Source organism: Peromyscus leucopus, chromosome 8b (genome assembly GCF_004664715.2).
Source record: "Peromyscus leucopus breed LL Stock chromosome 8b, UCI_PerLeu_2.1, whole genome shotgun sequence".
Lineage (NCBI taxonomy): Eukaryota > Metazoa > Chordata > Mammalia > Rodentia > Cricetidae > Peromyscus > Peromyscus leucopus.
In genome coordinates this window covers 84806227-84831689 of record NC_051086.1, presented here as the reverse complement: position 1 = coordinate 84831689, position 25463 = coordinate 84806227, and the positions used below count along the sequence as shown (strand labels likewise).

The 25463-nt window shown below is 43.4% G+C and overlaps 1 protein-coding gene across 1 annotated transcript; it reads left to right on the top strand.

The window, feature by feature from the left end:
• Positions 1-1645: 1645 nt before the first annotated feature.
• Psmd12 (proteasome 26S subunit, non-ATPase 12) lies at positions 1646-25220 on the top strand. Its single transcript, XM_028865231.2, has 11 exons — positions 1646-1855; positions 9692-9751; positions 9838-9966; positions 10832-10939; positions 13550-13654; positions 16946-17095; positions 17183-17317; positions 19740-19852; positions 20741-20915; positions 22792-22869; positions 24582-25220. Exons 1-11 carry the CDS (start codon positions 1748-1750, stop codon positions 24789-24791), a joined length of 1371 nt encoding a protein of 456 aa, XP_028721064.1. The 5' UTR covers positions 1646-1747; the 3' UTR covers positions 24792-25220.
• The last annotated feature ends 243 nt before the right edge of the window (positions 25221-25463 follow it).

Sequence of the window (25463 nt, the reverse complement as noted above, 5' to 3'; positions counted from 1 at the left end):
TTATATTAATGGTTCTCAACTGAATTCATGCCAATGTCCATATATAACAGACCTTTCTTTACTGTGCTTCAATAAAAATCTTGGAAAATATTATCTACCCATAAATATAACATGACCAGTAGTGTGTTTAAAGTAGAAACAAAATTAAAATAGCAAAATACCCTCAACACCTCAAATATATATCCATCTATCTATCTATAGGTAGACAGATAGATAGGAATATACATATATTTCGGTATATAGAGAGAGATGGAAATGAGGTTATAGAGAGTGTGGACATATAGTCATCTGTTTTGTTTTGTATTTTTTTTAGACAGGATCTCACTATTTAACTCTGCATGCCCTGTAACTCACTACATAGACCAGGATGGCCTTGAATTCACAGAGATACACACCTCTGCCTTCTGAGTGCTGATTAATTAGGCATAGACCAACAAGCCAGGCTCTCTGAAAGTTTTTTTTTTGTTGTTGTTGTTGTTGCTGTTTGTTTGTTTTTTTTTCAAAACAGGGTTTCTCTGAGTAACAGCCCTGGCTGTCCTTGAACTTCCTTTATAGACCAGGCTGGCCTCAAACTCACAGAGATCCAATTGCCTCTGCCTCCTGAGTGCTGGAATTAAAGGCCTGTGCCACCACTGCCTGGCCTGAAAGGTTTTTTGTTTTGTTTTGTTTTTTAAGAATCCTATGCTATTTCATAGAGATTCAGAGAGTGTAGATGATTTAAAAAAAAAAAAAAAAAAAAAAAAAAAAAAAAAAACTTGTATGGGCCTTAAAAATTGCAATTTTATAGTTCACCCAGTAAAGGCACCTACTGCCAAGCCTCAAGACCTGAGGTCAATCTCCAGGCCCCACAGGGTGGAAGGCAAGACTGACTCCTATAAACTGTCCTCTGTCCTCCCCACACGTGTACATAGACATATAACTAAATAAATGGAAAAATAATGATAATAAAGCCAGGCAGCGTTGGCACATGCCTTTATTCCGAGCACCCGGGAGGGAGGCAGAGGCAGGCAGATCTCTGAGTTCTGAGCCAGCCTGGTCTACTGAGTGAGTTCCTGGACAGCCAGAAACCCTGTCTTGAAAAACAAACAAACAAACAAACCAATAATAATAATAATAAAGAACTGCAATTTTCTTGGAAATGTGATCTGGGTTGTCTTAGGGATTCTTGCACGGTGGACTGAGTGAGAACGAAGAAACACTGCTTGTTATATTTCTGAGCTGCCACCTTATCTCTCAGGAGCAAGTAGAAATCCCACAGATCAACGCAAGATTCTCAATCAGAGAAAGCCTTAGAAATTTTGTCTTCAGGGTCAGTTTTAGCCTCCTCGCTCATTGATGAGAACACCGAACGCCAAGAAAAGTCAAGCAGCTCACCGACGGTTCTGGTAAATCATATTTCGAAGCGGCGGACGTGAGAATACATGAGATATGCTGCTGTGCCACATTCTCCTCCCTCGGCGGTAGGTAGCCACACACCCCTGGAACCCAGCTTGGGCCGGGAGACCGGAGCCACTAGCCCCGCCCCCAGAGCAGCCCCGCCCATTCCTGGGCCTGCCCCCGCGCCATACGCCCCGCCTCCGGGGCTGTCCGCAGCACTGCCTGACTGGCGACCGACTCAGAGGGCCTCACGGGGTCCTTCCCGCGGGCTTCCGACGCATTGCCTGAGTGGAAGTGCGGGCGGCTTCCGGTGTGAGTGACGAGTGGTGGCCGAAGCTGGGGGACAGCAGGGGACGCTTAGGCAGGGACCATGGCGGACGGCGGCTCGGAGCGGGCCGATGGGCGCATTGTGAAGATGGAGGTGGACTACAGCGCCACGGTGGACCAGCGCCTGCCTGAGTGCGAGAAGCTGGCCAAGGTGAGGGGAGGCCGGCCGGCTGTTGGCGGGCGCCAGCGGCTGAGTCACGGCGTGGAGCCTGCCCTAGGCCTCAGGGGGCCTGTGAGCTGGAGCGCGCATCCCTGGTGCCTTCCTAGCCCGGCTTGGGCCTGCTTGACTGGGAGACCCCGGGTCTGTCCGCTCGGGAGTCCCCGCAACCCGAAGCGCCCCAAGCCCGAGATAGATGGTCACCTCTTTGGCATCGAACTTGACGTCCAGTTTTCGTGCCTGCCGTTTGTTGGGACGCTAAGGAACGTTTGATTTAGTCGGCTCTCAAGGTTCAGGCTGCATCAGAGAGTTTGGTTTTCATATTACTGTGGCCCAATCAATTGACGACCTTAAGTCGCTTATAAATCATGGCAGTGTGCCTGGTCTTTGGCAAAGGTGAACCTGGAAAGTGGTAGTACAGATGTAATGGACCCAGGACCCCAGGTATGATTATGAGCCATCCAAGTGAGAGTTACTGGAACACAGAAGGAAGCTGTTAGTTCTTACGGGAGAGAAGCTGGCATTTGTGTTGGGTTTGAGTAAGATTAAATAAAATGGAGAGAGAGAAGAGTCGTTTCTAGAGAGGATGGTATAGGAAAGACAAGTGTGTGTGTTAAAAGTACATAAATGAGAGGGAAGATAATGAACGTGTTCTGTGGTGCTAAGGATCGAACTCGGGGTCATGCACATACTAGGCAAATGCTCTGCCATTGAGCTACCATCAAACCTCCCTATCATAGAATAAGAACATACCTTGACCCAGACAATTCCACACTCGGTGCTTTGTGTCAGGCAACGTTTTATATCATTTTGTACATAAAGAAGGCAGGACTGAAAGTATTTTGCCTAAGGTTATAGTTAGTAATAGCCAGATCAGGGATTCAACACTAGCTTTGCTCTTTAGATATGTTGTTGTTGGTTATTGCTAAGGATTACACCTCCTTAAATTCCTTCTACAGTTAGTGTTGAAAGTCACTTGACACAAAGGGTTGTTTGTTTGGTCCTAAAGAGCTTATTAATACATAAGAATACAGTATATTCACAAAGCTGATTGACAATGCTGATTTGAATGGAAACCAGGAATAAGAATTTTAGGGTTTTTTTTTAATTTTATATGTATGAGTGTTTTGCCTGCATATATGTTTGTACACCCATTGTGAAGACCCCACCCACCCCGCCTCCCGCCCCCCTATTTGTGCAGGGACTCAAACCCAGGTCTTCTGGAAGAGCAGCCAGTGTTCTTAACTGCTGAACCATCTTTCCAGCCCCAGGAATATGGATTTTTATGTGAAATATTTTAATGTTTAGGAACTGGATGCTAATCTGTCTTAAAATGCTATTTGAACCGATGAGCTGAAGACTTAAGGAAACATGCCTGTAGGCCAAAGTCATCTCCTGAACGCACCCTTTTGGTTACTGGAACAGCGGTGTTTGTAGAGGGAGGGACGTCATTTGCTTTAGGAAGTACAACTGCACTGGTGGTGGTAGCTCACAGCTGCCATCCCAGTGTTTGGAAGAGGAGTGCAGACAGTGTTGCCCGAGAGAAGGCCACCTAGTCTGTACGCCACAGTTGCAAACTCAAGTGTCAGGTGCCTTCCTGGGCAGTTGATGAGTGATGGATGTGGTCAGAACAAAGACTCTTTGGGCCTGTTTAACTAGTTAAAATGTAAAACATTTGGATGCTGGAGGTTTGTGTGTGTTTAGCTTTTAAAGACTGTCAGTTGAAGCAAGGTATGTGTGGGAGTTGTGCTGGTTTTTGTTTATGGATCAGAAAAGGAGACTGTGAGGCAGGAGGATATACTTGTTTTTCCAGAACATAGTTTTAACTTTTAGATTTTTCTCAATCCTGGTTAATGTTTTAGATCTCTTTAAACACCTGTGCATTTTTTTCTTTGCTCTTTTTTTCTAGTTTTTCAAGACAGGCTGGCTCGCTCGCTCTCGCTCTCTCTCTCTCTCTCTCTCTCTCTCTCTCTCTCTCTCTCTCTGTGTGTGTGTGTGTGTTGCTAGAGATTGAACCCAAGACATGCTAGGCAAGCACTGTACCACTGAGCTATCCTCCAGCCCTTTTAATGTTTTTGTTGTTGTTTGTTTTGTTTTTCCAAGACAGGGTTTCTTTGTGCAGCCTTGGCTGTCCTGGAACTCATTCTGTAGACCAGGCTGGCCTCAAACTCACAGAGATTTGCCTGCCTCTGCCTCCCAAGTGCTGGGATTAAAGGGATGTACCACCACTGCCTAGCTCTTTTAAGGTTTTTAACATGGTTTTTTTCCTCCCTGCCCCTTTCCAGGGTTGGGGATTAAATCCTGGGACCTATATGTTAGGCAAGTACTCTTGCCACTGAGCCTTTAATGTTACAGTTCTACTCAGGAATGTATGGGACATTTTAGCATATGCTGTTTTATTTTTATTTTGACCTCAATAACTATGAAGAAAGTTTTGTTCTTTTTGTTTGTTAGAAGACTTAAAGTTCAGTGGTTTATCTTGGTTGATCAAGCTCAGGTCGCCTGGCAACAAGAATAGTGATCTTTTTTGCTGTAGCTCATTTCCTGTTTAAAGGGCCATCAGTTCTGCACTTAATTTCCTTCAGACATTGTTTATTTCAAATGTAAAAGAAAATTGAAGGTAAAAATTGTAGGCTCAGATACTTGATGAGAATGTATCAGCTGTGGGGCTGGAGAAATGGCTCAGCAGCTAGGAACATTAACTGTTCTTCTAGAGATCTGAAATCACTTTCCAGCACCCTGGTTAGGTGGCTCACTCCAGCTCCAGGGAATCCCAACACTTCTTTTCCAAAGGCATTCATACACATGTGACACATATACACATAAATAAAAATGTTTAACAATTTTTAAATCTTATTAGGAAGAAGAATATAAATATATCTGATGAGAAAACGACATTTAGCAAAGCCTTAAAAGGGCAGACTGGCCAGATGGTGGTGGTGCATGCCTTTAATCCAACACTCATGAGGCAGAGGTAGGTGGATCTCTATGAGTTCAAGGCCAGCCTGGACTGCAGAGTTCCAGGACAGGACAGCCAAGGCTACACAGAGAAACCATGTGGGGGGGTGGGGGCAGACTGAAGTCTAGAGCAGTAAACTTGCCAGTCTTGGTTGTTCCATTTCGGTTCTCCTGCAGGCATGATGGAGAACAATTCTGTCTTTCCATCCTAACACTCCTAACAATAGCAGCTGATGTTGCTGTTGGTGCTATGAAGAGGTCAGCTGTGATGATCGAGATGTACACACTATGTTGTGGGCTTGTCTTTATAGCTAGTGATTTAATCTTACATGAACCCTAAGAGAGAAGGTGAGGGTCAGAGTTGGAGGGTATTTGTTGTAGAGTACTTTGTTTTTCCCAGGGACATACAGTGCTAAGACTAAAGTGTAGAACCAGCAGTCTGGCTCCACAGCCTGCACACACCTATTTCCTTCTGATGCTTCTGTGATGGCACATGAGGACCCAGAGGCAGGATGAAGAGATGATAAAAGTTGTCTCCTAACCTTGTGTTAACTCAGTCTGAAGGGATCTCTGAGCTGCAGATATTAGCAGTTCAGCAGTTGAGAGTGCAGAGGACTTTCTGGTTGACTGTGGGTACTGGACTCATGGTTAGTTAGAGGCTGTTTATATTACAGTCTTACATTGTAGTTTATAGTCTTTGTCCTGCCCCCCTCCAGACTTTGTTTTCTTTCTTTCTTTTTTTTTATTTTTTATTTTTTGCAGTCACCTGCAGCTGCTTCTTAAGTGAATATTAACAATAAAAAGTGCATGAGATATAGAACAGCTTAATGATTAAGTTTAAACAAGAGAACCCTTTAAAAAATAGATCCTATAAGGCTTTAAAATTCAGCTGTTGTAGTGACTTTGTATTAGTTCCTTGTTTAGGTTGTTCATCAAACTGTTAACAGATTGGCTATGGTGATATTTTATCTGATCCTCGGATAAATTTTATTGGGAGACACAGATAAAATATCACCACAGTTGGCTCTCTCAGGTTAATGGAGGCAAACTGACAGAACCTACTGATGCCCAGCACTTACTGACATTGAACAAACTCTGTAGACATGACCTCATCTACAAGCATTTCTAAGGGAGGAAAACAAGTCACACAGTTAGATGTTCTGACACCCTGGTGCTGGATGGCTGGTACCATCTTACTCCCTTGGAGTGGAGAAACTGCCTGGAAGAGGTGACATTTCAAGAGCTGTGTGAACAGAGAGGAGGAAGATGGTAGTCATGGGTTGAACATGGAAAAGTGGGAGGAAGAGGTGAGGTGGTTTTATGTAAGGAAGTTGTATTTAATGAAGTGATGTAGTGTCCCTCAAACAGCACCTACTTGGCAGCCATACTAACTTGTCACATCCTCCTTATTGTGACAGTCAAGAATTGTAAGCCATTAAGATCTTCTGAATAGTTTTAACATGTCATGTACAAGTTTTGGAATAACGGAAGCTACAATTAAACAAGGGTCCAGGCCTAGGGCAACTCAGAGCCCACTTGGTAGGTAGGAAATGTACACTAATCACTACTATATAAGATATGAAAAGTTATCTTCAAGTAGTTTGAATAAGACTGGTCCCCATAGGTGCATATATTGGAATGTTTAGTTACCAGGGACTGGACCTAGTTGAAAGAATTAGAAGGATTAGGGGGTGTGGCCTTGTTGGAGAAAGAGTGTTACCAGGGGTGAGCTTTGAGGTTTCAAAAAGCCAGTTCCAAGCCCAGAGTCTCTCTCTCTGTGGATCAGGATGCATCTCTCTGCTACTCCTTCAGTACCTGCTTGATTGCCACCATGCTCCCTACTGTGATGATAATGAACTATACCTCTAAAACTGTAAGCAAGCCACAATTAAATGCTTCCTCTCAGAAGAGTTGCTTTGGTAGGCTGGGCAGTAGTGGCACATGCCCTTAATCCCAGCACTTGGGAGGCAGAGGCTGGTGGATCTCTGTGAGTTCAAGGCCAGCCTGGTCTACAGAGAGAGTTCCAGGACAGGCTCCAAAGCTACACAGAGAAACTCTGTCTCAAAAACAAAAACAAAACAAAACAGCGTTGCTTTGGTCATGGTATCTCTTCACAATAATAGAACAGTAACTAAACACTAAGCATGATGGCTCTCACCTGTAAGCTTGGCGTAAGGAAGCCAGAGCAAGAGGATTATTGCAGGTTTGAGCTTAGCCTGGTCTACAGAGTGAGACTCTGTCTCAGTAATCAACAAAGTATCTATAGAAGCAATAGTACATGTTTGGCTAATGAAGCTTCCCGTTGAGCTACCATGATAAACAGCAAGGCCAGAGTGTAAATTTCAGTGAGGTTACAAAGACAGCAAACAAACGTTAGAATATAGTTCAGAGTCATTGCAAAGCCGAGCTGGTGGGGCCAGTATTAAATGAGGTGCTGAGTGACAGGTGATTTCAGAGAGCACTAGCCAAGAACTCTTTTCTGAGAAGATGGCCTTTGATGTCGTTGATGCTGCAGTGCATGGTCTGTGACAGTGTGACTCCCTCCCATGTAGGGTGCAGTTCTTTGGTGTCCTGCTTCTGAGTTAGAGTGCCTTGCATTCCTCTACACTCCACCTGATGATACTAACAGCCATCTTAGTGAATAAAGGATGTTTGACATTTTGACTTTTTTTTTACTTTATTTTCATATACTAACCCGTTTCCTATAGAGAGTACTTTGAGCAAAGCACATTCATCAGAGCACAGGGAAGCAATGTGCTGTGGTAGAAAGATTGGGGGACCAGGATGGGAAGAGCCTGGGCTCTGGTTCTACTGATACTTCTGTGACCATCAAGTCCCTTAAACTTCTGCTTAGTGACAGTCAAATTTGCAGCTGACTTCCTAGCACTGATTCTTGACTTTTGTGACTTACTAGCCTTCCAGGTTTATCCATTGTTTTCCCCCCTGTTGACTATTCAGCCCCCCATGGTGAACTTAGGGTTCACGGGGGCTCTGAACTGGAGCTCCATTTGCTTAGAAAGCATTGTTAAAACATGTTGTTTGCTGGGTGACAGTGGCTCACGCCTTTAATCCCAGCACTATGGAGGCAGAGCCAGGCGGATCTCTGTGAGTTCGAGGCCAGCCTGGTCTGCAGAGCAAGATCCAGGACAGGCACCAAAACTACACAGAGAAACCCTGTCTCAAAAAGCCTCCCCCCCCCCAAAAAAAAAAAAAAAAAACCACAATAAAACATGTTATATTCATGTTCCAGTTTTTAATCAAGTCTGAACAGTCTGTAATCTGTGCTGTGTGGTTTGACTGGGACTGTAGTTCAATAGTAAAATGTGTGCTAACATATACAAGGCCTGTGGTCAATTCCTAGCCCATCCCCCAGACGTCCAGCAAAAATGCATGCATGTGTGTTTTACAGGTTATCTTGGACAATATGGCAAAATCCAAACATTAACTATGACCTAAATTCATGGGTCATAAAAGCTGTTAAATGGGTGTGGGGAAGGGGGAAACATTTATGAATTGTCTATGACTGTCACTAGAAAAACAGTGGGTGGGGTGCTAAGGGCACAAACCCAGCGCCTTGGGCATGTCAGAGAATGATTCTGCCACTAAGCCACACCCCTGGCCCTTCTTCACTTTGAGACAAGGTCTTGCTAAATTGCCCAGGCTAGCCTCCGACTTGAACTCTCTCCACTCCGCCTGCTTCCCTCTCTGCTCTGCCTCTTGCCTGTCTTGCTTACTTTCCCTCCGCTCCTCTCAACAGGGTACATGTAGTCTGGATGAGCCTCTCCTTAAGAGAAGGACTTCCAGGCTAGCTTGTGTGTGTTTTCTTCAAAACATTTATTCTTCTCTTCGGACTATTGAGTATCCTGCCAGCTAAGAGTTCTGTACAGAACGAGATAAACAGGTATCACCACTCTGAGATGATAAATTAGAATGCAAAACAGCGACTTGGGGTTTTTCTCAAATGACACATCATTGTAGTTACAGGTTCAATTTTTCTTGTGCTTCTTTACATCTTTTTTGGGGGGTGGGGTGGGGGGAGTGTTTTGAGACAAGGTTTCTCTGTGTAGTTTCCTGGATCTCGCTCTGTAGACCAGGCTGGCCTCAAGCTCACAGAGATCCACCTGGTTCTGCCTCCATAGTGCTGGGATTAAAGGCGCGCGCCATTGCTGCCCGGCTCTTCTTTACATCTTAAAAAGAAAAAGCTTGTGGGTTTGTTGTTGTAGCTTAGTTGGTAGAGTGCTTGCCTCACATCTGGGGCACTTTGTTCTGCCCCTAGCACCATATAAACCAGATGTTATGGGTACCTGTAACTGTGGAAGCAAGGGAGTAGAAATTCAAGGTCATCCTTGGCTACCAAAGAAATTTGAGACCCAGCTTGGACTACACGAGACCCTACCCCCAAAAACAATCAAACAAACAGAAAAATAAATGGTTGTGCATGCCTATTTAATCCCAACACTCAGGGGGTAGAGATAGGTGATCTCTGAGTTCAAGGCCAGCCTGGTCTAGAGAGCAAGTTCCAGGACAGCCAAGGTACAAAGAAACCCTGTCTTGGAAAACTATAAATAAGTAAATAGAGAAAGAAGAGGAAACAAAAGAAAAAGCTAATGTGCTGTGCTTGAATGTAGCTCAGTGGTAGAACACTTAACTAGATAAATGTGTACTCAAACACACGCAGGGTCCTGAGTAGGGAATCCCTAACTTAAAGACTCCCCTGGGAAGCAAGCCTTTCGCAAACGTAGAGAAACCAAACAAGCTGTAATGGATGACATGTTTCCTTTGGACATTGATTTCACTTTCCCAGAGGCTTGGGTCAGATGCTTGGTCTGTGTTGCTGATGCTTTCATTGTTCATTGCTTTCTCTTGTTTCAGGAAGGACGGCTTCAAGAAGTCATTGAAACCCTTCTCTCTCTAGAAAAGCAGACCCGAACTGTGAGTAGATAGTAATGCAGACTGCTTTCACCAGTGATTGATTGGATGCTGCCCTGTTTACTTCAGATGTCTTTTCTTCCTTACAGGCCTCTGATATGGTGTCCACGTCCCGCATCTTGGTTGCAGTAGTAAAAATGTGTTATGAGGCTAAAGAATGGGACTTACTTAATGAAAATATTATGCTTTTGTCAAAACGGCGGAGTCAGTTAAAACAAGTAAGTTCCTGAGGCTTTAAAACCACAAAAGACTGGGCTAGAGAAATGACTGAGTGGGTAAAGGCCCCTGCTGGGAGGCCTGACCCAAGACTCCATAGTGGAGGAGGAGCTGACTCCTGCAAGCTGTCTTCAGTCTTCAGACCTCCACCTGTGAGCCCTGGCACAGAAGCTCACACACATAACAAATAGAAATAAAAATTTTCTAAACAGTGTATTTGCATTTCAGTAAGGACTTTTAGGAAAGTAATCTCTGAATTCATTGAAAATTTGTGTAACCTACCGTGGGAGACCTGCCTCTACTTTTTCCCCAGGGTACTCTTGAGCAGGGAGAAGTGAGAAATATTTAGATAGAAGTATAGAGGGAGAGAGACAGGTAGAAACACAGGATCACCTCGAAAGGGCCTGGGTCAAAACCCACCAGCCCCTTCTGTCTCTTCTAAAGGGCTTTAAAGGAATGCCAAGGGGTGGAGCAAAAGACCTCCCCCTAGCACAGCCAAGTGCGGACCATCCCCTAATGCAGGCCTGCTGTGTAAAGCAAGCTCAGATCTCACTAAGAAACCTTTGCAGGCTCCCACAATCTACAGATTTTCTGGTTATATCTAGAGGTGGTTTGAAATTCTACTGGGATCTGTCTATGGAATTTTTTCCCCCCAAGCTGGGCGTGGTGTCACATGCCTTTAATCCCAGCATCAGGAGGGCTGCAGAGACAGATAGCTCTCTGGGAGTTTCAGGCTAGCCTAATGTACATAGAGAGTTCCAGACTAGCCAGAACTCCATAGAGAGGCCCTTTCTCAAAACAAACAAAACTTTTTTTTCTGTTTGAAGAATGAATTTTGATTATGAGTGGTTTCTTGTATTTTATTAGGCTGTTGCAAAAATGGTTCAACAGTGCTGTACTTACGTAGAGGAGATCACAGACCTCCCAGTCAAGCTGAGGTTGATTGACACTCTACGGATGGTCACGGAAGGCAAGGTAAGTTGTTGTGCTGGCCTGACTTCTCCCTGCAGGCAGTGAGGGTTATGTGCTGCTGTATTGTATGTCAGTATATTTATGTGGTAATTTTGTTGGGTTTCCTTCTGTTGTATGACCAGATCTTTCTAGCTTTGGCTGACCTCACACTCTGTGTAGACCAGGCTGGCCTCAAACTCCTAGATAATCTTCCTCCCTTTGCCGCCTGAGTTCTAGGCTCAAAGGTGTGTGCCGCCGCGCCAGGCTATATTTTATATTTTTTAAGGAATAAACAAAATGCTATCACTTCAGTTCAACCATTGTTATTTTTGCATGCCCGTTTTTAGTAACTTCTCATAAGTGAATTAACATTTATGTAGTGCTGTTTTTCACATAATTTCTAGGGATTGGAAAGTTTTATTTGTTTTGTTTGAGACAGAATCTCACTATGCAGCCTTGGCTGGTCTTGAACTAAGAGCAGAGATACGCCTGCCTCTGCCTACCAGTGTGCTAGGATTAAAAGGGTATGCCAGAATTAGTGTTTTTTTTTTTTGTTGTTTTTTTTTTGTTTTGTTTTGTTTTTTTTTTGGTGGGTTTTTGTTTTGTTTTGTTTTGTTTTTGTTTTTTGAGACAGGGTTTCTCTCTGTAGTTTTGCCCTTTACCTGGAACTCACTTTGTAGACCAGGCTGGCCTCAAACTCACAGAGCTCCTCCTGCCTCTGCCTCCCGAGTGCTGGGATTAAAGGCCTGTGCCACCACCGCCCAGTGGTTTGGGTTTTTTGAGACGAGGTTTCTCTGTGTAGCCCTGGATGTCCTGGAACTCTCTCTGTAGACCAGGCTAGCCTCAAACTTGGGAGATCCACCTGGCTCTGCCTCCCAAGAGCTGAGACTAAAGGTATGCACCACCACCACCACCACCCAGCTCAGAATTAAGTGGTCTTATCCCAAAATTTCTGTGGCTTTTTTTAGATATGTATATAAGACAGAGACAGAAAGAGATTGAGATTGAGAAAAGGTTTCATTGTATAGCCTACACTGGAATTTAACCATCCTTTTGCCTTGGCCTCTTGAGTAACTGGGTTACATGAATTTAAAATGAGTCAAAATCTATATGGCCCAAGACATAGATATGAGGGGGAAAAGTGTGTGTGTGTGTGTGTGTGTGTGTGTGTGTGTGTGTGTGTGTGTAAGTGTAAGTGTAAGTGTAAAGATGGTAAGTGGACTTGCAATATGTCCTGGGGGTATGATGCTTGCTGCCTACCCAGATAGCCTGACTTTGATCCCTGGGACCCACAGATTCTCTGACTTGACTTCCAGGTGTGTTTCACAGCATTAGCATGCATGCCGACTAGAAAAGGAAATGTGTTTGTTTGTTTGTTTTGTTTTGTTTTTTAAAGAGATACCTAAGTATCTGAATAGGTGATGCTACTGGAAATTCCGGTTTGGGAATGGGTGTGGAAGGGATTGCTATAGATCATGAATGCTCATTTCTCAGGTTCTAGGTTATACTTACATTTTTGGTGTTTAATTTGATGGAAATTAAAAATCTAATTTTATAGCTACAAAAATTGCTAGCAAGCCAGGTGTGATGGTACACACCTTTATTCCCAGCACTTGGGAGGCAGAGGCAGGCAGATCTCTAGGCATTCTATGACAGCCTGGTCTACATGGTGAGGCCCTGTCTAAAAAAGGCTAGCAGTGTTAATTATTGGCAAGATCAAGATTAGAGTGGATGGGGATAGAAATAGTGTGCTTTGTGGCCCGGGCTGGCTTCAGACTGGAGGTCCTGCCTCAGTTTCCTGAGTATTGGGATTACAAGTAATGCTCCTTACCTGGCCTCAGGTATTTCTTAGTTTTGTGTTTAATGATGAATTAGGATTAGACAGGGTATGTCTTAGTGGCTGTTCACACGCTTAGTGTAGATGAGAGCTTGAGTTCAGGCCACAACATTCAAAACAAAGGATGAATCTGGTTTAGAGCCTTGGTAGGATTCAGATGTTGAGCTTTCGATACAAGGTTTCCCTGTACAGCCCTGGATGTCCTGGAACTAACTCTGTAATGGACCAAGCTGGCATCGAACTCATAGAGATCACTTTCCTCTGCCTCCTGAGTACTGGGATTAAAGGCTTGTGCCACCACTGCCTGGCTCTTGCAAATCTTTTAAAGCCAGTTTCTGTTTTCTATGCCATTAATGCAGTTTGTGATCCTGTTACTCGTTAACACAGTAATTTTGTATTTAGTTTCCCAAAGCAAAATTGAAAAATACAGATAATGTTTTTTAAGTTATTTTATTTTACTTATGTATATTGGGAGACAGTGCCCACGGGGACAAGAAATGACTATCAGATCCCTTGGATCTGAGGTTAAAGGCTTTAGTGAGCCACGTAATGTGGATGCTAGACTCCAAACTTCAGTCCTTTGGTACAGAGGTAGATTATGAGCCAGTGAGCTGTCTCTCCAACCTTGGAGAGTGTTTTATAAATGTATTTGCTGCATCCTGACTCTGTGTGTGATGTGAGAGATTCTCAAAGTGTGTGTGAATGATGAAGTGTGCAGCAGGATGAAGCTGTTAGTCTGCCTTTGAAATGTTAACATGTTTCTGTAAGAGTTTGATACGATCAATTTCTATTTGTAGATTTATGTTGAAATTGAGCGAGCTCGACTGACTAAAACCTTAGCAACTATAAAAGAACAAAATGGTGATGTGAAAGAAGCTGCCTCCATCCTTCAAGAGTTACAGGTAAAAACACTTTTGGGAGCTAGTTGGTAAACTTGATGCTGAGTTGGCAGTATTTTCTGATGGAAGTGGCTCATTTTAATGCTTCATTGCTTCTTTTTGCTAAGTCACCAAGGGTAAGCATGCACACAGCACAGTGTGTTCTTTGGGCACAATTTGAAAAAAAGCATCAACAGATTGATTGGCTTTAGCTTTTGTAGAATTATTTGAACATTTGAGTTATTTAGAATTTAAGTAAATGCACTGCTTACTTTGACTTAGGAATCTACAATTAAAATTTTTGGCCTTATTCTTAGTGAATGATTGATTAAAAGTAAATTTCTAGACTAAAATGGTTTGGCAAGGGAAAATTGCCAGATCTGGGAGTCTAAAGAGCTTGGTGATAAGTGTTTCCCTGGCTACGGAACCCTGGCTTTGAAGACTGTTCACCAAGGCTCTCTAAAGACACAAACTGATAGAATGGATATGTGTATTGTACCCTTTGTAGAGCTAAGCATTCTGAGAAAAGCCATGGAGTCTCACACCAGAAAATGTTACATGAACTGTGCTCAAAAAATTCACAAAAACTTTAGTGAATTCACACTCTATAGGATCTATCAGAGGCTCACCATTAGGTTAAATAGGTTATTCTGACATTCCAATTGAGTTCCTTATCCAGCTGGACAAAGAAAGGGAAAACTGTTTTACTTGAAGGATCTAGTGCCCTGCATTGTCTTCCTTCTTTGATCCTTTTTCCTGGCCATTCCTAGTGCCTTTATATCAGTGGTTCTCCACCTTTGGGTCATGACCCCTTTTGGGGGGCTCAAACAGCCCTTTCACAGGGTCAAATGTCAGATAGCCTGTATATCAGATATTTATATATGATTCGTAACAGCAGCAAAAATTACAGTTGTGAAGTAGCAACAAAAATAATTTTATAGTTTGGGGATTACTACGACATGAGGGACTGTATTAAAGGGTCACAGCATTAGTAAGGTTGAGAACCACTGCTGTATATACTTCATTCACTAACCTTCCACAGCACTGCTGTTTCCCCCATTTTCCAGCCAAGGAAACTGAACTTCTGGGATGTTAAATGACCAGCCTGAGGCCATTACCAAACTAAAATCTGGATTCATTCTGCTTCTTTTTGCCTTCAGAGTATTATTATTATCATCATCATCATCATCATCACCATTATTATTACTGGTTTCTGTGTGGCCCTGGAACTATCACTGTACACTAGGCTTGTCCAGGTCTAACAAGATCCACCCATCTACCTCCCGAGTGCTGGGATTACCCAGCTCACTAATATTTGGTATTCTTTTTTATTTGCTTTTTTTTTTTTTTTTTTTTTTTTTTTTTTTAAGATTTATTTATTATATATACAGCATGTATGACTGCTGGCCAGAAGAAGGCACCAGATCTCATTAGGTGGTTGTGAGCCACCATGTGGTTGCTGGGAATTGAACTCAGGACCTCTGGAAGAACAGTCAGTGCTCTTAACCTCTGAGCCATCTCTCCAGCCCCCATATTTGCTTTGTTTTTTAAGACAGGGTTTCTTTGTGTAGCTTTGTCTGTCCTAGAACTAGCTCTGTAGATCAGGCTGACCTAGAAGTAGCAGAGATCCGCCTGCCTCTGCTATTTTTTTTTTAATCTAAGTTTTTCTCTTACCAATAAAGACTCAGGAGTCAGATATTAGGGTGAAAACCTGGTAGATCCATGAGGTGGTGGAGGAGCAACCAGCTGACCTTCCCTTTTTTTCACCAGAGACCTAGCAATCACATTCCCACCCATTCCAGACCAAAAAGATGGCAAAATCTCTTAAGTCCCTCCCTACTACTTCCTGTATGTCTCTCTATCCATCTTCCTGACTCCTTCATACTCTCTGTGGCTAATTCTTGTAACCTAGACTCTAGCTCTGCCCACTGATCCAAGGGTTTTTTGTATGTGTGTTTTTGTTTTTGTTTTTTCGAGACAGGGTTTCTCTGTGTAGTTTTGATGCCTGTCCTAGATTTCACTCTGTAGACCAGGCTAGCCTTGAACTCACAGAGATCCTCAAGGTTTTATTAACACAGTCTCAAGTTTCACGGTGCTATAAATACCCGCAACAAATGCACCACCAGAGCTGGAAAGACGGCTCAGTGGTTAAGAGCACTGGCTGTGCTTCCAAAGGACCCAGATTCAATTCCCAGCAGCCATATGGCAGTCACAACTGTCTATGACTTCAACTACAGGAGATTTGACACCCTCACACAGACAGACATGCAGACAAAACATGCAGAATAAAATAAAAATATACAAATAATTAAAAAAAAACTGTGCACCACTGCCTAGGTATATTTGGCATTCTTTACATGACAAAGCTGTGCTGAAAACAGACCATTTGTTTGCCAGGACTTAGGAATAAAGAAACTTTGTGCCTAGAAAGGGATGGCATGAGTGGGTTTGAGTCTTCATTGTGATAGTGGTTATACAAACCCTTATGTATATTAACATGGGGTTTTACACTAACAAGTAAACGCCATTCTTTTGTATCTTAAAGATTTATTTTATGCCAGACAGCAGTGGTGCTCGCATTTAATCCCAGCACTCGGGAGGCAGAGCCAGGCAGATCTCTGTGAGTTCAAGGCCAACCTGGTTTACAGTGTGAGATCCAGGACAGGCACCAAAACTACACAGAAACCCTGTCTAGAAAAAATTTAAAAATAATAAATAAATAAATAAATAAATAAATAAATAAATAAATAAATATTTTATTTTGCTGGGTATAGTGGTGTGTATCTTTAATCACAGTATTTGGGAGGCAGAGACAGGTGGATCTCTGTGAGTTCAAGGCCAGCCTGGTCTACATAGTTCCAGGACAGCCAGAGCTACATAGTGAGACCCTGTCTTGAAAACACCATTTTGTGTGTGTGTGTGTATGTGTATTAGATAGATAGAGAGAGGAAGGGGGGAGGGAGGGAGGGGGGAGAGAGAGAGAGAGAGAGAGAGAGAGAGAGAGAGAGAGAGAGAGAGAGAGAGAGAGGTGTGCTTGTGCACACAGGTACCCATGGAGAGTAGAAGAGTGTATCAGAATCCCCAGACCTGGAGTTAGAAGCAGTTTCGAGGCACCTGAAATGGGTGCTGGGTACAGAACTTGGGTCCTGGGTAAGAACATCAAGCACTTATTGCTGAGCTAGATCTCCAACTCCATAGCTTGCTTTTTGTATCATTGCCAACACTTTACAAATATGAAGAGTTAATATTGACCTGGCTAAATGTTTTAAGATCCACTAAGTGAATTGGAACTTACTTGAGGAATTGCTCTGCTAGGTGGAAACCTATGGGTCCATGGAGAAGAAGGAGCGAGTGGAGTTTATTCTGGAGCAGATGAGACTCTGCTTAGCGGTGAAGGATTACATTCGCACACAGATCATTAGCAAAAAAATTAACACCAAATTTTTCCAGGAAGAAAATACAGAGGTGAGCATTGTCTCTGCACAGTGTATTTACATTCAAAGTGTTGAGCTGGAAGCCAGAAGCCCAGCTTATTTTGTCAATATCTTTCAGAAACTGAAGTTGAAGTACTATAACTTAATGATTCAGCTGGATCAGCACGAGGGATCCTATCTGTCCATTTGTAAGCACTACAGAGCCATCTACGATACTCCCTGCATTCAGGCAGAGAGTGAGAAGTGGCAGCAGGTAAGGAGGCCCACAATGATGCTGAAGCTGGGACAGCTAAAAGGCTGGGGTGCAGCTCAGTCTGGAACCCTTGTCTGTAGCATGAATCTTAAAAAGTCTTATTAATAAAAACAAATCTGGAGCCAGGTATTGGGTTAAAGCTGGAGGATCAGAGAAGCAGAACAAGCCACAGTTTCATCACCTTGGTAGTTCCTCAGCTGATCCTGTTTCCTCAGACTGGAAACTTCTGAGTCCTTATCCAAATGGATCTCAGCTGAACTGCTTCTCGAAAGCCTAAAAGCTTAACCAGGCTATAGTTCCTCATCCTCACGCCTTAAATATCTTTCTGCCTCCTGCCATTACTTCCTGGGATTAAAGGCATGAGTCACCATGCTTGGCTGTTTCCAGTGTGGCCTTGAACTCATAGAGATCCAAGCAGATCTCTGCCTCTGGAATGCTAGGATTAAAGGTGTGTGCTACCACTGCCTAACCTCTATGTTTAATATTGTGGCTGTTCTGTTCTCTGACCCCAGATAAGTTTACTAGGGTGCACACTATTTTGGGGAACACAATACCACCACACTTGTCTGGCTGGCAGAAGGTTTTGGGTTTGATTCCTAGCATGAGGAATAAAAGCGAAAGGATAACTTACATCTTGCCTGTTTTTACATCACTAACGGCCATGATGATGTGCCCGATGGCGCTGCTTTCTGTTGTGTCAGATTAAATGGGACCATATTGAAAACAATCTTTAACATGTCCACTAGGTTACAGATAACAATAACTTTGGGAAGTTGTTGTTATTGTTGTTTTTAAGGTTCCTGTTCCCTGTTTTCTGAGGCAGTCTCATGTATGCCAGACTAGCCTCAAACTCTGTGTAGTCAAGGCTAGCCTTTAACCCCTGATGGTTCTGCATCCACTTCCCTCAACTGGAACTAAAGGTGTGCACCACCAGAGCCAGCTGCTATAAAAACTGCTTTAAAAGATGAGAGGATCGCAGCAAGTTCAGGCCAACCTGTCCTACATAGTGAGTTCCATGCCAGCCACAGCAGCTTATTGAGGCCTTGCTTTCAAAGGTAAAGAAAAAGAAAGTGCGCTTGTGTCTGTGTGTAATGTTTATGCTCACTTACAACACAGCTTTCCTTTATACATCGATCCAAAGAATTTTTTAAGTCATTTGAGGCCCTGAAAAATAGCTTCAGTGAATAAAGGCACTTCCCACAAAGCTGATGGCCAGAATTTGATCCTCAGAACCCAGGAGGCAGAAGGAGAGAATCAGCTGCTACAAGTAATTCTCAGACCTACACACATGAACTAAACTTCTTTTTTAAGTCAGTTGAGAGGTCTGGAAAGATGATTCAGCAGTTAAGAGTGCTTGGTTTGGACCCCAGCCCCCATATATAGCTGCTCTCAGTTGCCTGTAACCCCGGTTCTGGGGTATGTTCTGGCCTCTGAGGATACTTGCACACACGTGTACATTCACCCAGACACATGTATAGGGAAATGGCTGAATAAAACTCCATTTTTTATATTAGTATACACACATATTGTTTGCTTTTGTTTCTCTGTGTAACCTTGGCTGTCCTGGAACTCATTCTGTAGACCAAGCTGGCCTTGAACTCACAGAGATCCATCTGCTTCTGCTTCCTGAGTGCTGAGATTAAAGGTGGGCAACACCACCAACAAATATTTTTTAAAAGTCAACTGAAGTAGTAATTCAAATTAGAAAAGATTCTAACCGGGTTGGAGAGATGGTTCAGCAGTTAAGAACACTGGCTGCTCTTCCAGAGGTTCTAGGTTCAATTCCACATGGTGGCTCACAACCATCCATAATGAGATCTGGTGCCCTCTTTTTGCCTGCAGGCATGAATGCAGACAGAACATTGTATACATAATAAATAAATCTTTTGAAAAAAAAAAGAAAGAAAGAAAGAAAGAAAAGATTATAACAGTTTCATGAAATTTATGTAAAAGGTGGCTTGTGGGGTGGGTTTTTTTTTGTTGTTGTTTTGTTTTGTTTTTTCCCTTCTAAGATGTTTTGTGTTTTTCCAGAAAGGGTTTCTCTGTGTAGCCCTAGCTGTCCTGGAATTCGATTTTTAGACCAGGCTGGCCTCACAGAGATCTGCCTGCCTCTGCCTTCAGAATGCTAGGATTAAAGGCGTGTACCACCACTGCCCAGATCCCTTCTAAGACTTTAGTTTTTTTTTGGAGACAGGGTCTGAAACTTCCTATGTATACCACACTGACCTAAAACTCACAGGTCTACCTGCCTCTGCCTCCCAAGTATAAGGATTAAAAAGCATGCCCCACCATGTATGACCCCTTCTAAGACTATTTGAGTTTAAAATAAAAATTAGAACGTAGAACTGTTTCAACCTTCACTTTTTGCTCAATCCCATTATATTTCCAGTTATACATGAACTGTTGTTTTCCACTTTGTTAGGCTCTGAAAAGTGTTGTTCTCTATGTTATCCTGGCTCCTTTTGACAATGAGCAGTCAGATTTGGTTCACCGGATAAGTAGTGACAAGAAGCTGGAAGAAATTCCCAAATACAAGTAAGTGCCGCTATCACTGTAAAAATCCATTCAGGATGGTCCCCACCTGTGCAGTGGCTGCTGCTAGATTGGGGTAGACTGTGATAGTGCGGAGTTAGTGCTGCCACAAACACTAGTGTGTGTGTGTGTGTGTGTGTGTGTGTGTGTGTGTGTGTGTGTGTGTGTCTAGTGTGAGAGGATAGGGAGCTCACTGTCAGCCTGGCTTAGCAGCTTTTGGTTGGTCATCCATTTTTAAAGGTCTTATCACTAATAGCCTGTACCTCATGATTTTCAAGAGTATGTTCATCTGGAGCATGTCATATGTAAACAGACATTTCTTCTCAAGTGATGGGATTCTTTTTTTTTTTTTCCTGGTCTTTTCAAGACAGGGTTTCTTTGTGTAACCCTTACTCACTCTGTAGACCAGACTGGCCTCAAACTCACAAAGATCCACCTGCCTTTGCCTCCCAAGTGCTGGGATTACAGGTGTGTGCTGCCACCACCCTCCTGACTCATTTTCTTATACTTGGTCACAAGTATAACATTTGAGACTTCTCGGGCTACATTCCAGTCCACAAGGTCACATGTGGAATTTTCCACTTGTTAAATCCTGTCAGCACTCAGAAAGTTTCAGGTTTGGGGCTTAGTGAGTAAAGGGGCTTCTAAGCCTGGCAGCCTCAGTTCCCTCCCAGAACCCCATGGTGGAGGTCGAACCAACTCTCACAAATTGTCTTCTGACATACTCTACACCATGGAATCCATGCCCCCTCACACACATACACACACATTAGTAAAAACGTGATAAGGACATTTCTGTTTGGGGAGCACTTGCTTAGACTTGGGGCTTGAGATTAACACCACTAACCCTGTTAGGCAGATCTGAAACATTGAGTTGCATGCACTTTACAGGGATCTGCTGAAGCTTTTTACCACAATGGAACTGATGCGCTGGTCCACACTTGTTGAGGACTATGGGGTGGAGCTACGGAAGGGCTCCCCTGAGACCCCCGCAACTGACGTTTTCAGTGCTACAGAAGAAGGTGAAAAAAGGTGGAAAGACTTGAAGAACAGAGTCGTGGAACATGTAAGAACCAGGCAGTTGGCTGGCTCTCGTTTTTTTCTTTTGGGTTGTCTTAGAACTATGAATGGGTGAATTTGAGCGTAAACCACTCCTCCTTTCTGTTGAAGGGGGTATGGAAACAAGGTCTCATGCATCCCTGATGAGCCTAGAATTCACTATGCTGGCCAGGCTGGCTTTGACTTTGCCCTGATCCTTCTGCCTCTGCCTCCCAAGTACTAGGATTACAAATTAAAGCCACCAGACCCAGCTATAAGCTTTTTTGTTTTTAATTTTTATTTTATTTATTTATTTATTTTATTTTTTTGTTTTTTTGAGACAGGGTCTCTGCCGTAGCCCTGGCTGTCCTGGAACGCACTTGTAGACCAGGCTAGTCTTGAACTCAGAGATGCACCTATCTCTGCCTCCCCATTGCTAGGATTAAAGGTGTTTGCCACCACCACCTGGATAGAATCCAGAATTTTTTGGGTTTTTTGTTGTCGTTGTTGTTGTTTTTCATGACAGGGTTTCTCTGTGTAGCTTTGTGCTTTTCCTGGAACTCACTCTGTAGTCCAGGCTGGCCTTGAACTCACAGAGATCCTCCTGCCTCTGCCTCTCGAGTGCTGGGATTAAAGGCGTGTGCCACAACCATCCGACTAGAATCCAGAATTTTATTTTATTTTATTTTTAAGATTTATTTATTTATTATGTATACAGTATTCTGCCTGCATGTGTCCCTGCAAGCCAGAAGAGGGTACCAGATCTCATTACAGATGGTTGTGAGCCACCATGTGGTTGCTGGGAATTGAACTCAGGACCTCTGGAAGAGCAGACGGTGCTCTTAACCACTGAGCCATCTCTCCAGCCCAGAATCTAGAATTTTAAAGGCAGGCATGATGGGTCACACCTGTAATTCGGGAGGAAGAGGCACTATGATCTGTTATTCAAGCTACATAGTAAATTTGAGGCCAGCCTGTGCTATAGGAGACCCTTTAAAAAAAAAATCTGGCCGGGCGGTGGTGGCGCACGTCTTTAATCCCAGCACTTGGGAGGCAGAGCCAGGCGGATCTCTGTGAGTTCGAGGCCAGCCTGGGCTACCAAGTGAGTTCCAGGAAAGGCGCAAAGCTACACAGAGAAACCCTGTCTCAAACCCCCCCCCCCAAAAAAAAAAATCTGAATCAGGCCATTGATTGTGTTCAAAGGGCAAAGGAAAGGTAGAGTTGAGACTCTAGAGCACCTCAGGCTTCCCAGAGGCTCACCTTGCTTTCAGCCTTAGTGGACAGCAGAGATGCCCTCTTCAGAGTTCACTTCTCTCCCTGAGTCCTGCTGTTTTGCTAAGAACATTGGTGTTGATGAGTAATAGAATCTTTATCTAACTTCACATTTCCCATAGAAACGAGGAAATGTAATTGCTTTGTGTGGTTTGTTTGTTTTGTCTTGTTTTGTTTTGTTGAGGTAGGGTCTCGTGTAGCCTAGACTGGCCTTCCAAGTCATTATGTAGTAGACCTTCTGGATCCCACCTCCTAGGTCCTGAGATTATAGATAGCATTTAGACCAGTAGTGCCATTAATACAAGTATTTAAATTTCTATTGTACTGGTCATCCTGGTCTCTATGGAGTTCCAGACCTGCCAGGGCTACATAATGAGATGCTGTTTCAATAAATAAATGAATAAATGATCAATCAATAAAATACTAAGTTCACAAATAACTGCAGATGCCAATCTTTACCTGAGGGTTCAGTTTTTCTTTTGAAATTTAGAAGCAGCTTCTTTCTAATGGGGGGGGTGGTCTTTGGGAAAAGCAACAGCTCTTGAGTCCCATGTTGCCAGTAAACTTACCTGGCTATGTAAAGAGCTGGATTTTCAGCCCTACTCCTGACTGTTGTGTGTATCTTCTGACAGAACATCAGGATTATGGCCAAATACTACACGCGGATAACGATGAAAAGGATGGCACAGCTCCTGGACCTCTCTGTGGATGTAAGTACTGAAGGTGCTGCCTGTGCTCTTGTGACCTTCGTGGTGTGTGTCAGTCACCTTGTGGGCAGAGAGTGAGAAAACAACTGGTTCACTGCTCTTGGTTTATGTGATTAGACACAAGTTCTCACCTCAGATTGGCTTCCAACTCCCTATATTCTCTCTCCATCTTCCTACCTCAATCTCCCAAGTATTGGATTTCAGACATGCACCATCACCCCTGGCTTTTATTATTTAAATTTGAGTAATTTAAAGTGTTCCAGCTATCTCGAATACCTTTAAAAAAAACAGCCAAAAGGAAAATTTTAAAGTTACATTAATATTGCTCGTGCTAGCTGGACCTTCACTTAGAGGTCTGGGAGTCTAAATTCAATCCCTAGTACCCCCCCCAACCAAATTTACATTGATTAATTTATAGCCCACGGTTTATATAATAAACCATGTTTTTGTGTAAAGCTACAAAAACATACTGCATGAATAACATTTGTGAGGAAGACTGGACTGAATTCACTGAAATGGCTTCAGGGCTTATTGGAGAAGGAGTTATGGTCATGTTCGTGTGTGTGTGTGTGTGTGTGTGTGTGTGTGTGTGTGTGTACATTGACAGAACAAAAAGATGCGATGGCATGCCTATAACCCCAGCAGCTGGGGAAGAGGAGGATCTGGAGTTTAATGACCCCCTCTTCCACGTGTTAATTTGAGGCCAGCCTGGCATACATGGAACCCATGATGCCTTTAAGAAGTAACTAGCCAGGCGGCGGTGGTGGCGCATGCCTTTAATCCCAACACTCAGGAGGCAGAGCCAGGCGGATCTCTGTGAGTTCGAGGCCAGCCTGGTCTACAGAGTGAGGTCCAGGACCGGCACCAAAACTATGTGGAGAAACCCTGTCTCTCAGAAGAAGAAAGAAAAAAGAAGTAACTGTGGGTTAGGGACCCAGCTCAGCAGTGGAGTGTGTGTCTGGCCTGTAAGAGGCCTTGCTGTTGATTCCCCAGCACTGTAGAAAAGAGTGGAGGGAAGGACTGTATAAAAGGGAGGAGGACTGGAGGGATGGCTCAGCAGTTAAGAGCACTGGCTGCTCTTTCAGAGGTCCTGAGTTCAAGTCCCAGCACCCACATGGTGGCTCACAACCACCTGTAACTATAGTCCCATAGGATCTGATTCCCTCCTCTGGTGTGCATACATGCAAAGGAAATACTCATATACATAAAATACATAATAAATAAAGCTTTAAAAGGGAGGCAGGGGGAGTCAGTTCATCGTTGGTGCTGCCCTTCTTCTCTATTACCACCAGGGTTAAATCTACAGGGTCATGTTTAGATTCAGCCCTGGCTCCGGAAACACTCAGATGTGGTATGTGTTGGTTGGTTGGTTGGTGGCAGAGTCTAGCCTTTTCCACTCCCTGGTTTCATTGTTAACTCTGCATTTGCAATTGGTGCAGAAATATACCACATTTCCATTGTTTGAATATATAGCCCAGACTGCCCTCCAACTCCTGATCTTACCTCAACCTCCCTTGTGCTGGGAGCTGTCACCACACCTGATAGGAGATTCATACTCTCTTCACTCGGTAAATGATCAAGGATTGTAAGTACGTCATATTGGTCAGCAGTTGGCAATCAACTGTCAGTGATCTTAGCCTGTGTATTCATGGGTGAAGAATTTTCAGATGTTTCTCTCTGTAATTATCCATCTTAATCTAATTTGTCTCTCACAGGAGTCAGAGGCCTTCCTCTCGAATCTAGTCGTCAATAAGACCATCTTTGCTAAAGTAGACAGGTTGGCTGGAGTCATCAACTTCCAGAGACCCAAGGATCCAAATAATTTATTAAATGACTGGTCGCAGAAACTGAACTCGCTGATGTCTCTGGTTAACAAAACAACACACCTCATAGCCAAAGAGGAGATGATACATAATCTCCAGTGAGGCCTGGATGCTTTTAGAAAAGACAACAGAATTGGAGGTCATTAAAAAAGAAAGACTGATTTTATGGTGTATATGTTGTTCTTTTCTTACTCTTGCTTTTTTCTAAAATTTTAAGATAGTGAATGTGTTTGAGCCCCTCTGCCTTTTCCTCTCCCCGGTTTCCTGGGAACTCTGCTTTGCAGTTGGTGCAGAAATGTTCCATATTTCCAGTGTCTGAAGACGGAAAGTTTGTGCCTCAGCTTACCTGAGTATGTTCCTGCCGTTTGTTTTCAGTCACCTGACAACTCCGTAACAATAATAAAACAGGACGTGTGTATTAGCTCCTGAAGCTGCCTCTTCTTGGAGAGCTAGTGATTTAACAAATGTTTATAAATAATTGTGTCATAGCTATTGATGGCTTACTAGAATAAAAAAAAACATAGAACATTGGATGATCTTCTGCATGGAGCTGTGCTTTGTGTTTTGAGAGGTGGCAAGAAGGCTCTAGCCAGAATGCATTTGGAACGATCTCACAGACTATAGGAGATCTTCCCCTCAAACTTCTCTGGGTTGGAGGATGAAGACCTTGAGCTTGGGATCCTCCTTCCTCTACTTCCCAAGTGCTAGGATTACAGCTGGTGCTGGAATTGAACCCTGGGCTAACATGCTAAGCAATCACTTCACCAGCTCAGC

Excerpts from the sequence above, each read along its gene's own strand:
- Psmd12 (XM_028865231.2), top strand. The coding sequence starts at position 1,748 with ATGGCGGACGGCGGCTCGGAGCGGGCCGATGGGCGCATTGTGAAGATG. Across the intron at positions 9,752-9,837 it reads TAGAAAAGCAGACCCGAACT|GCCTCTGATATGGTGTCCAC; the intron begins GTGAGTAGATAG and ends TCTTCCTTACAG. Across the intron at positions 13,655-16,945 it reads CCATCCTTCAAGAGTTACAG|GTGGAAACCTATGGGTCCAT; the intron begins GTAAAAACACTT and ends TTGCTCTGCTAG.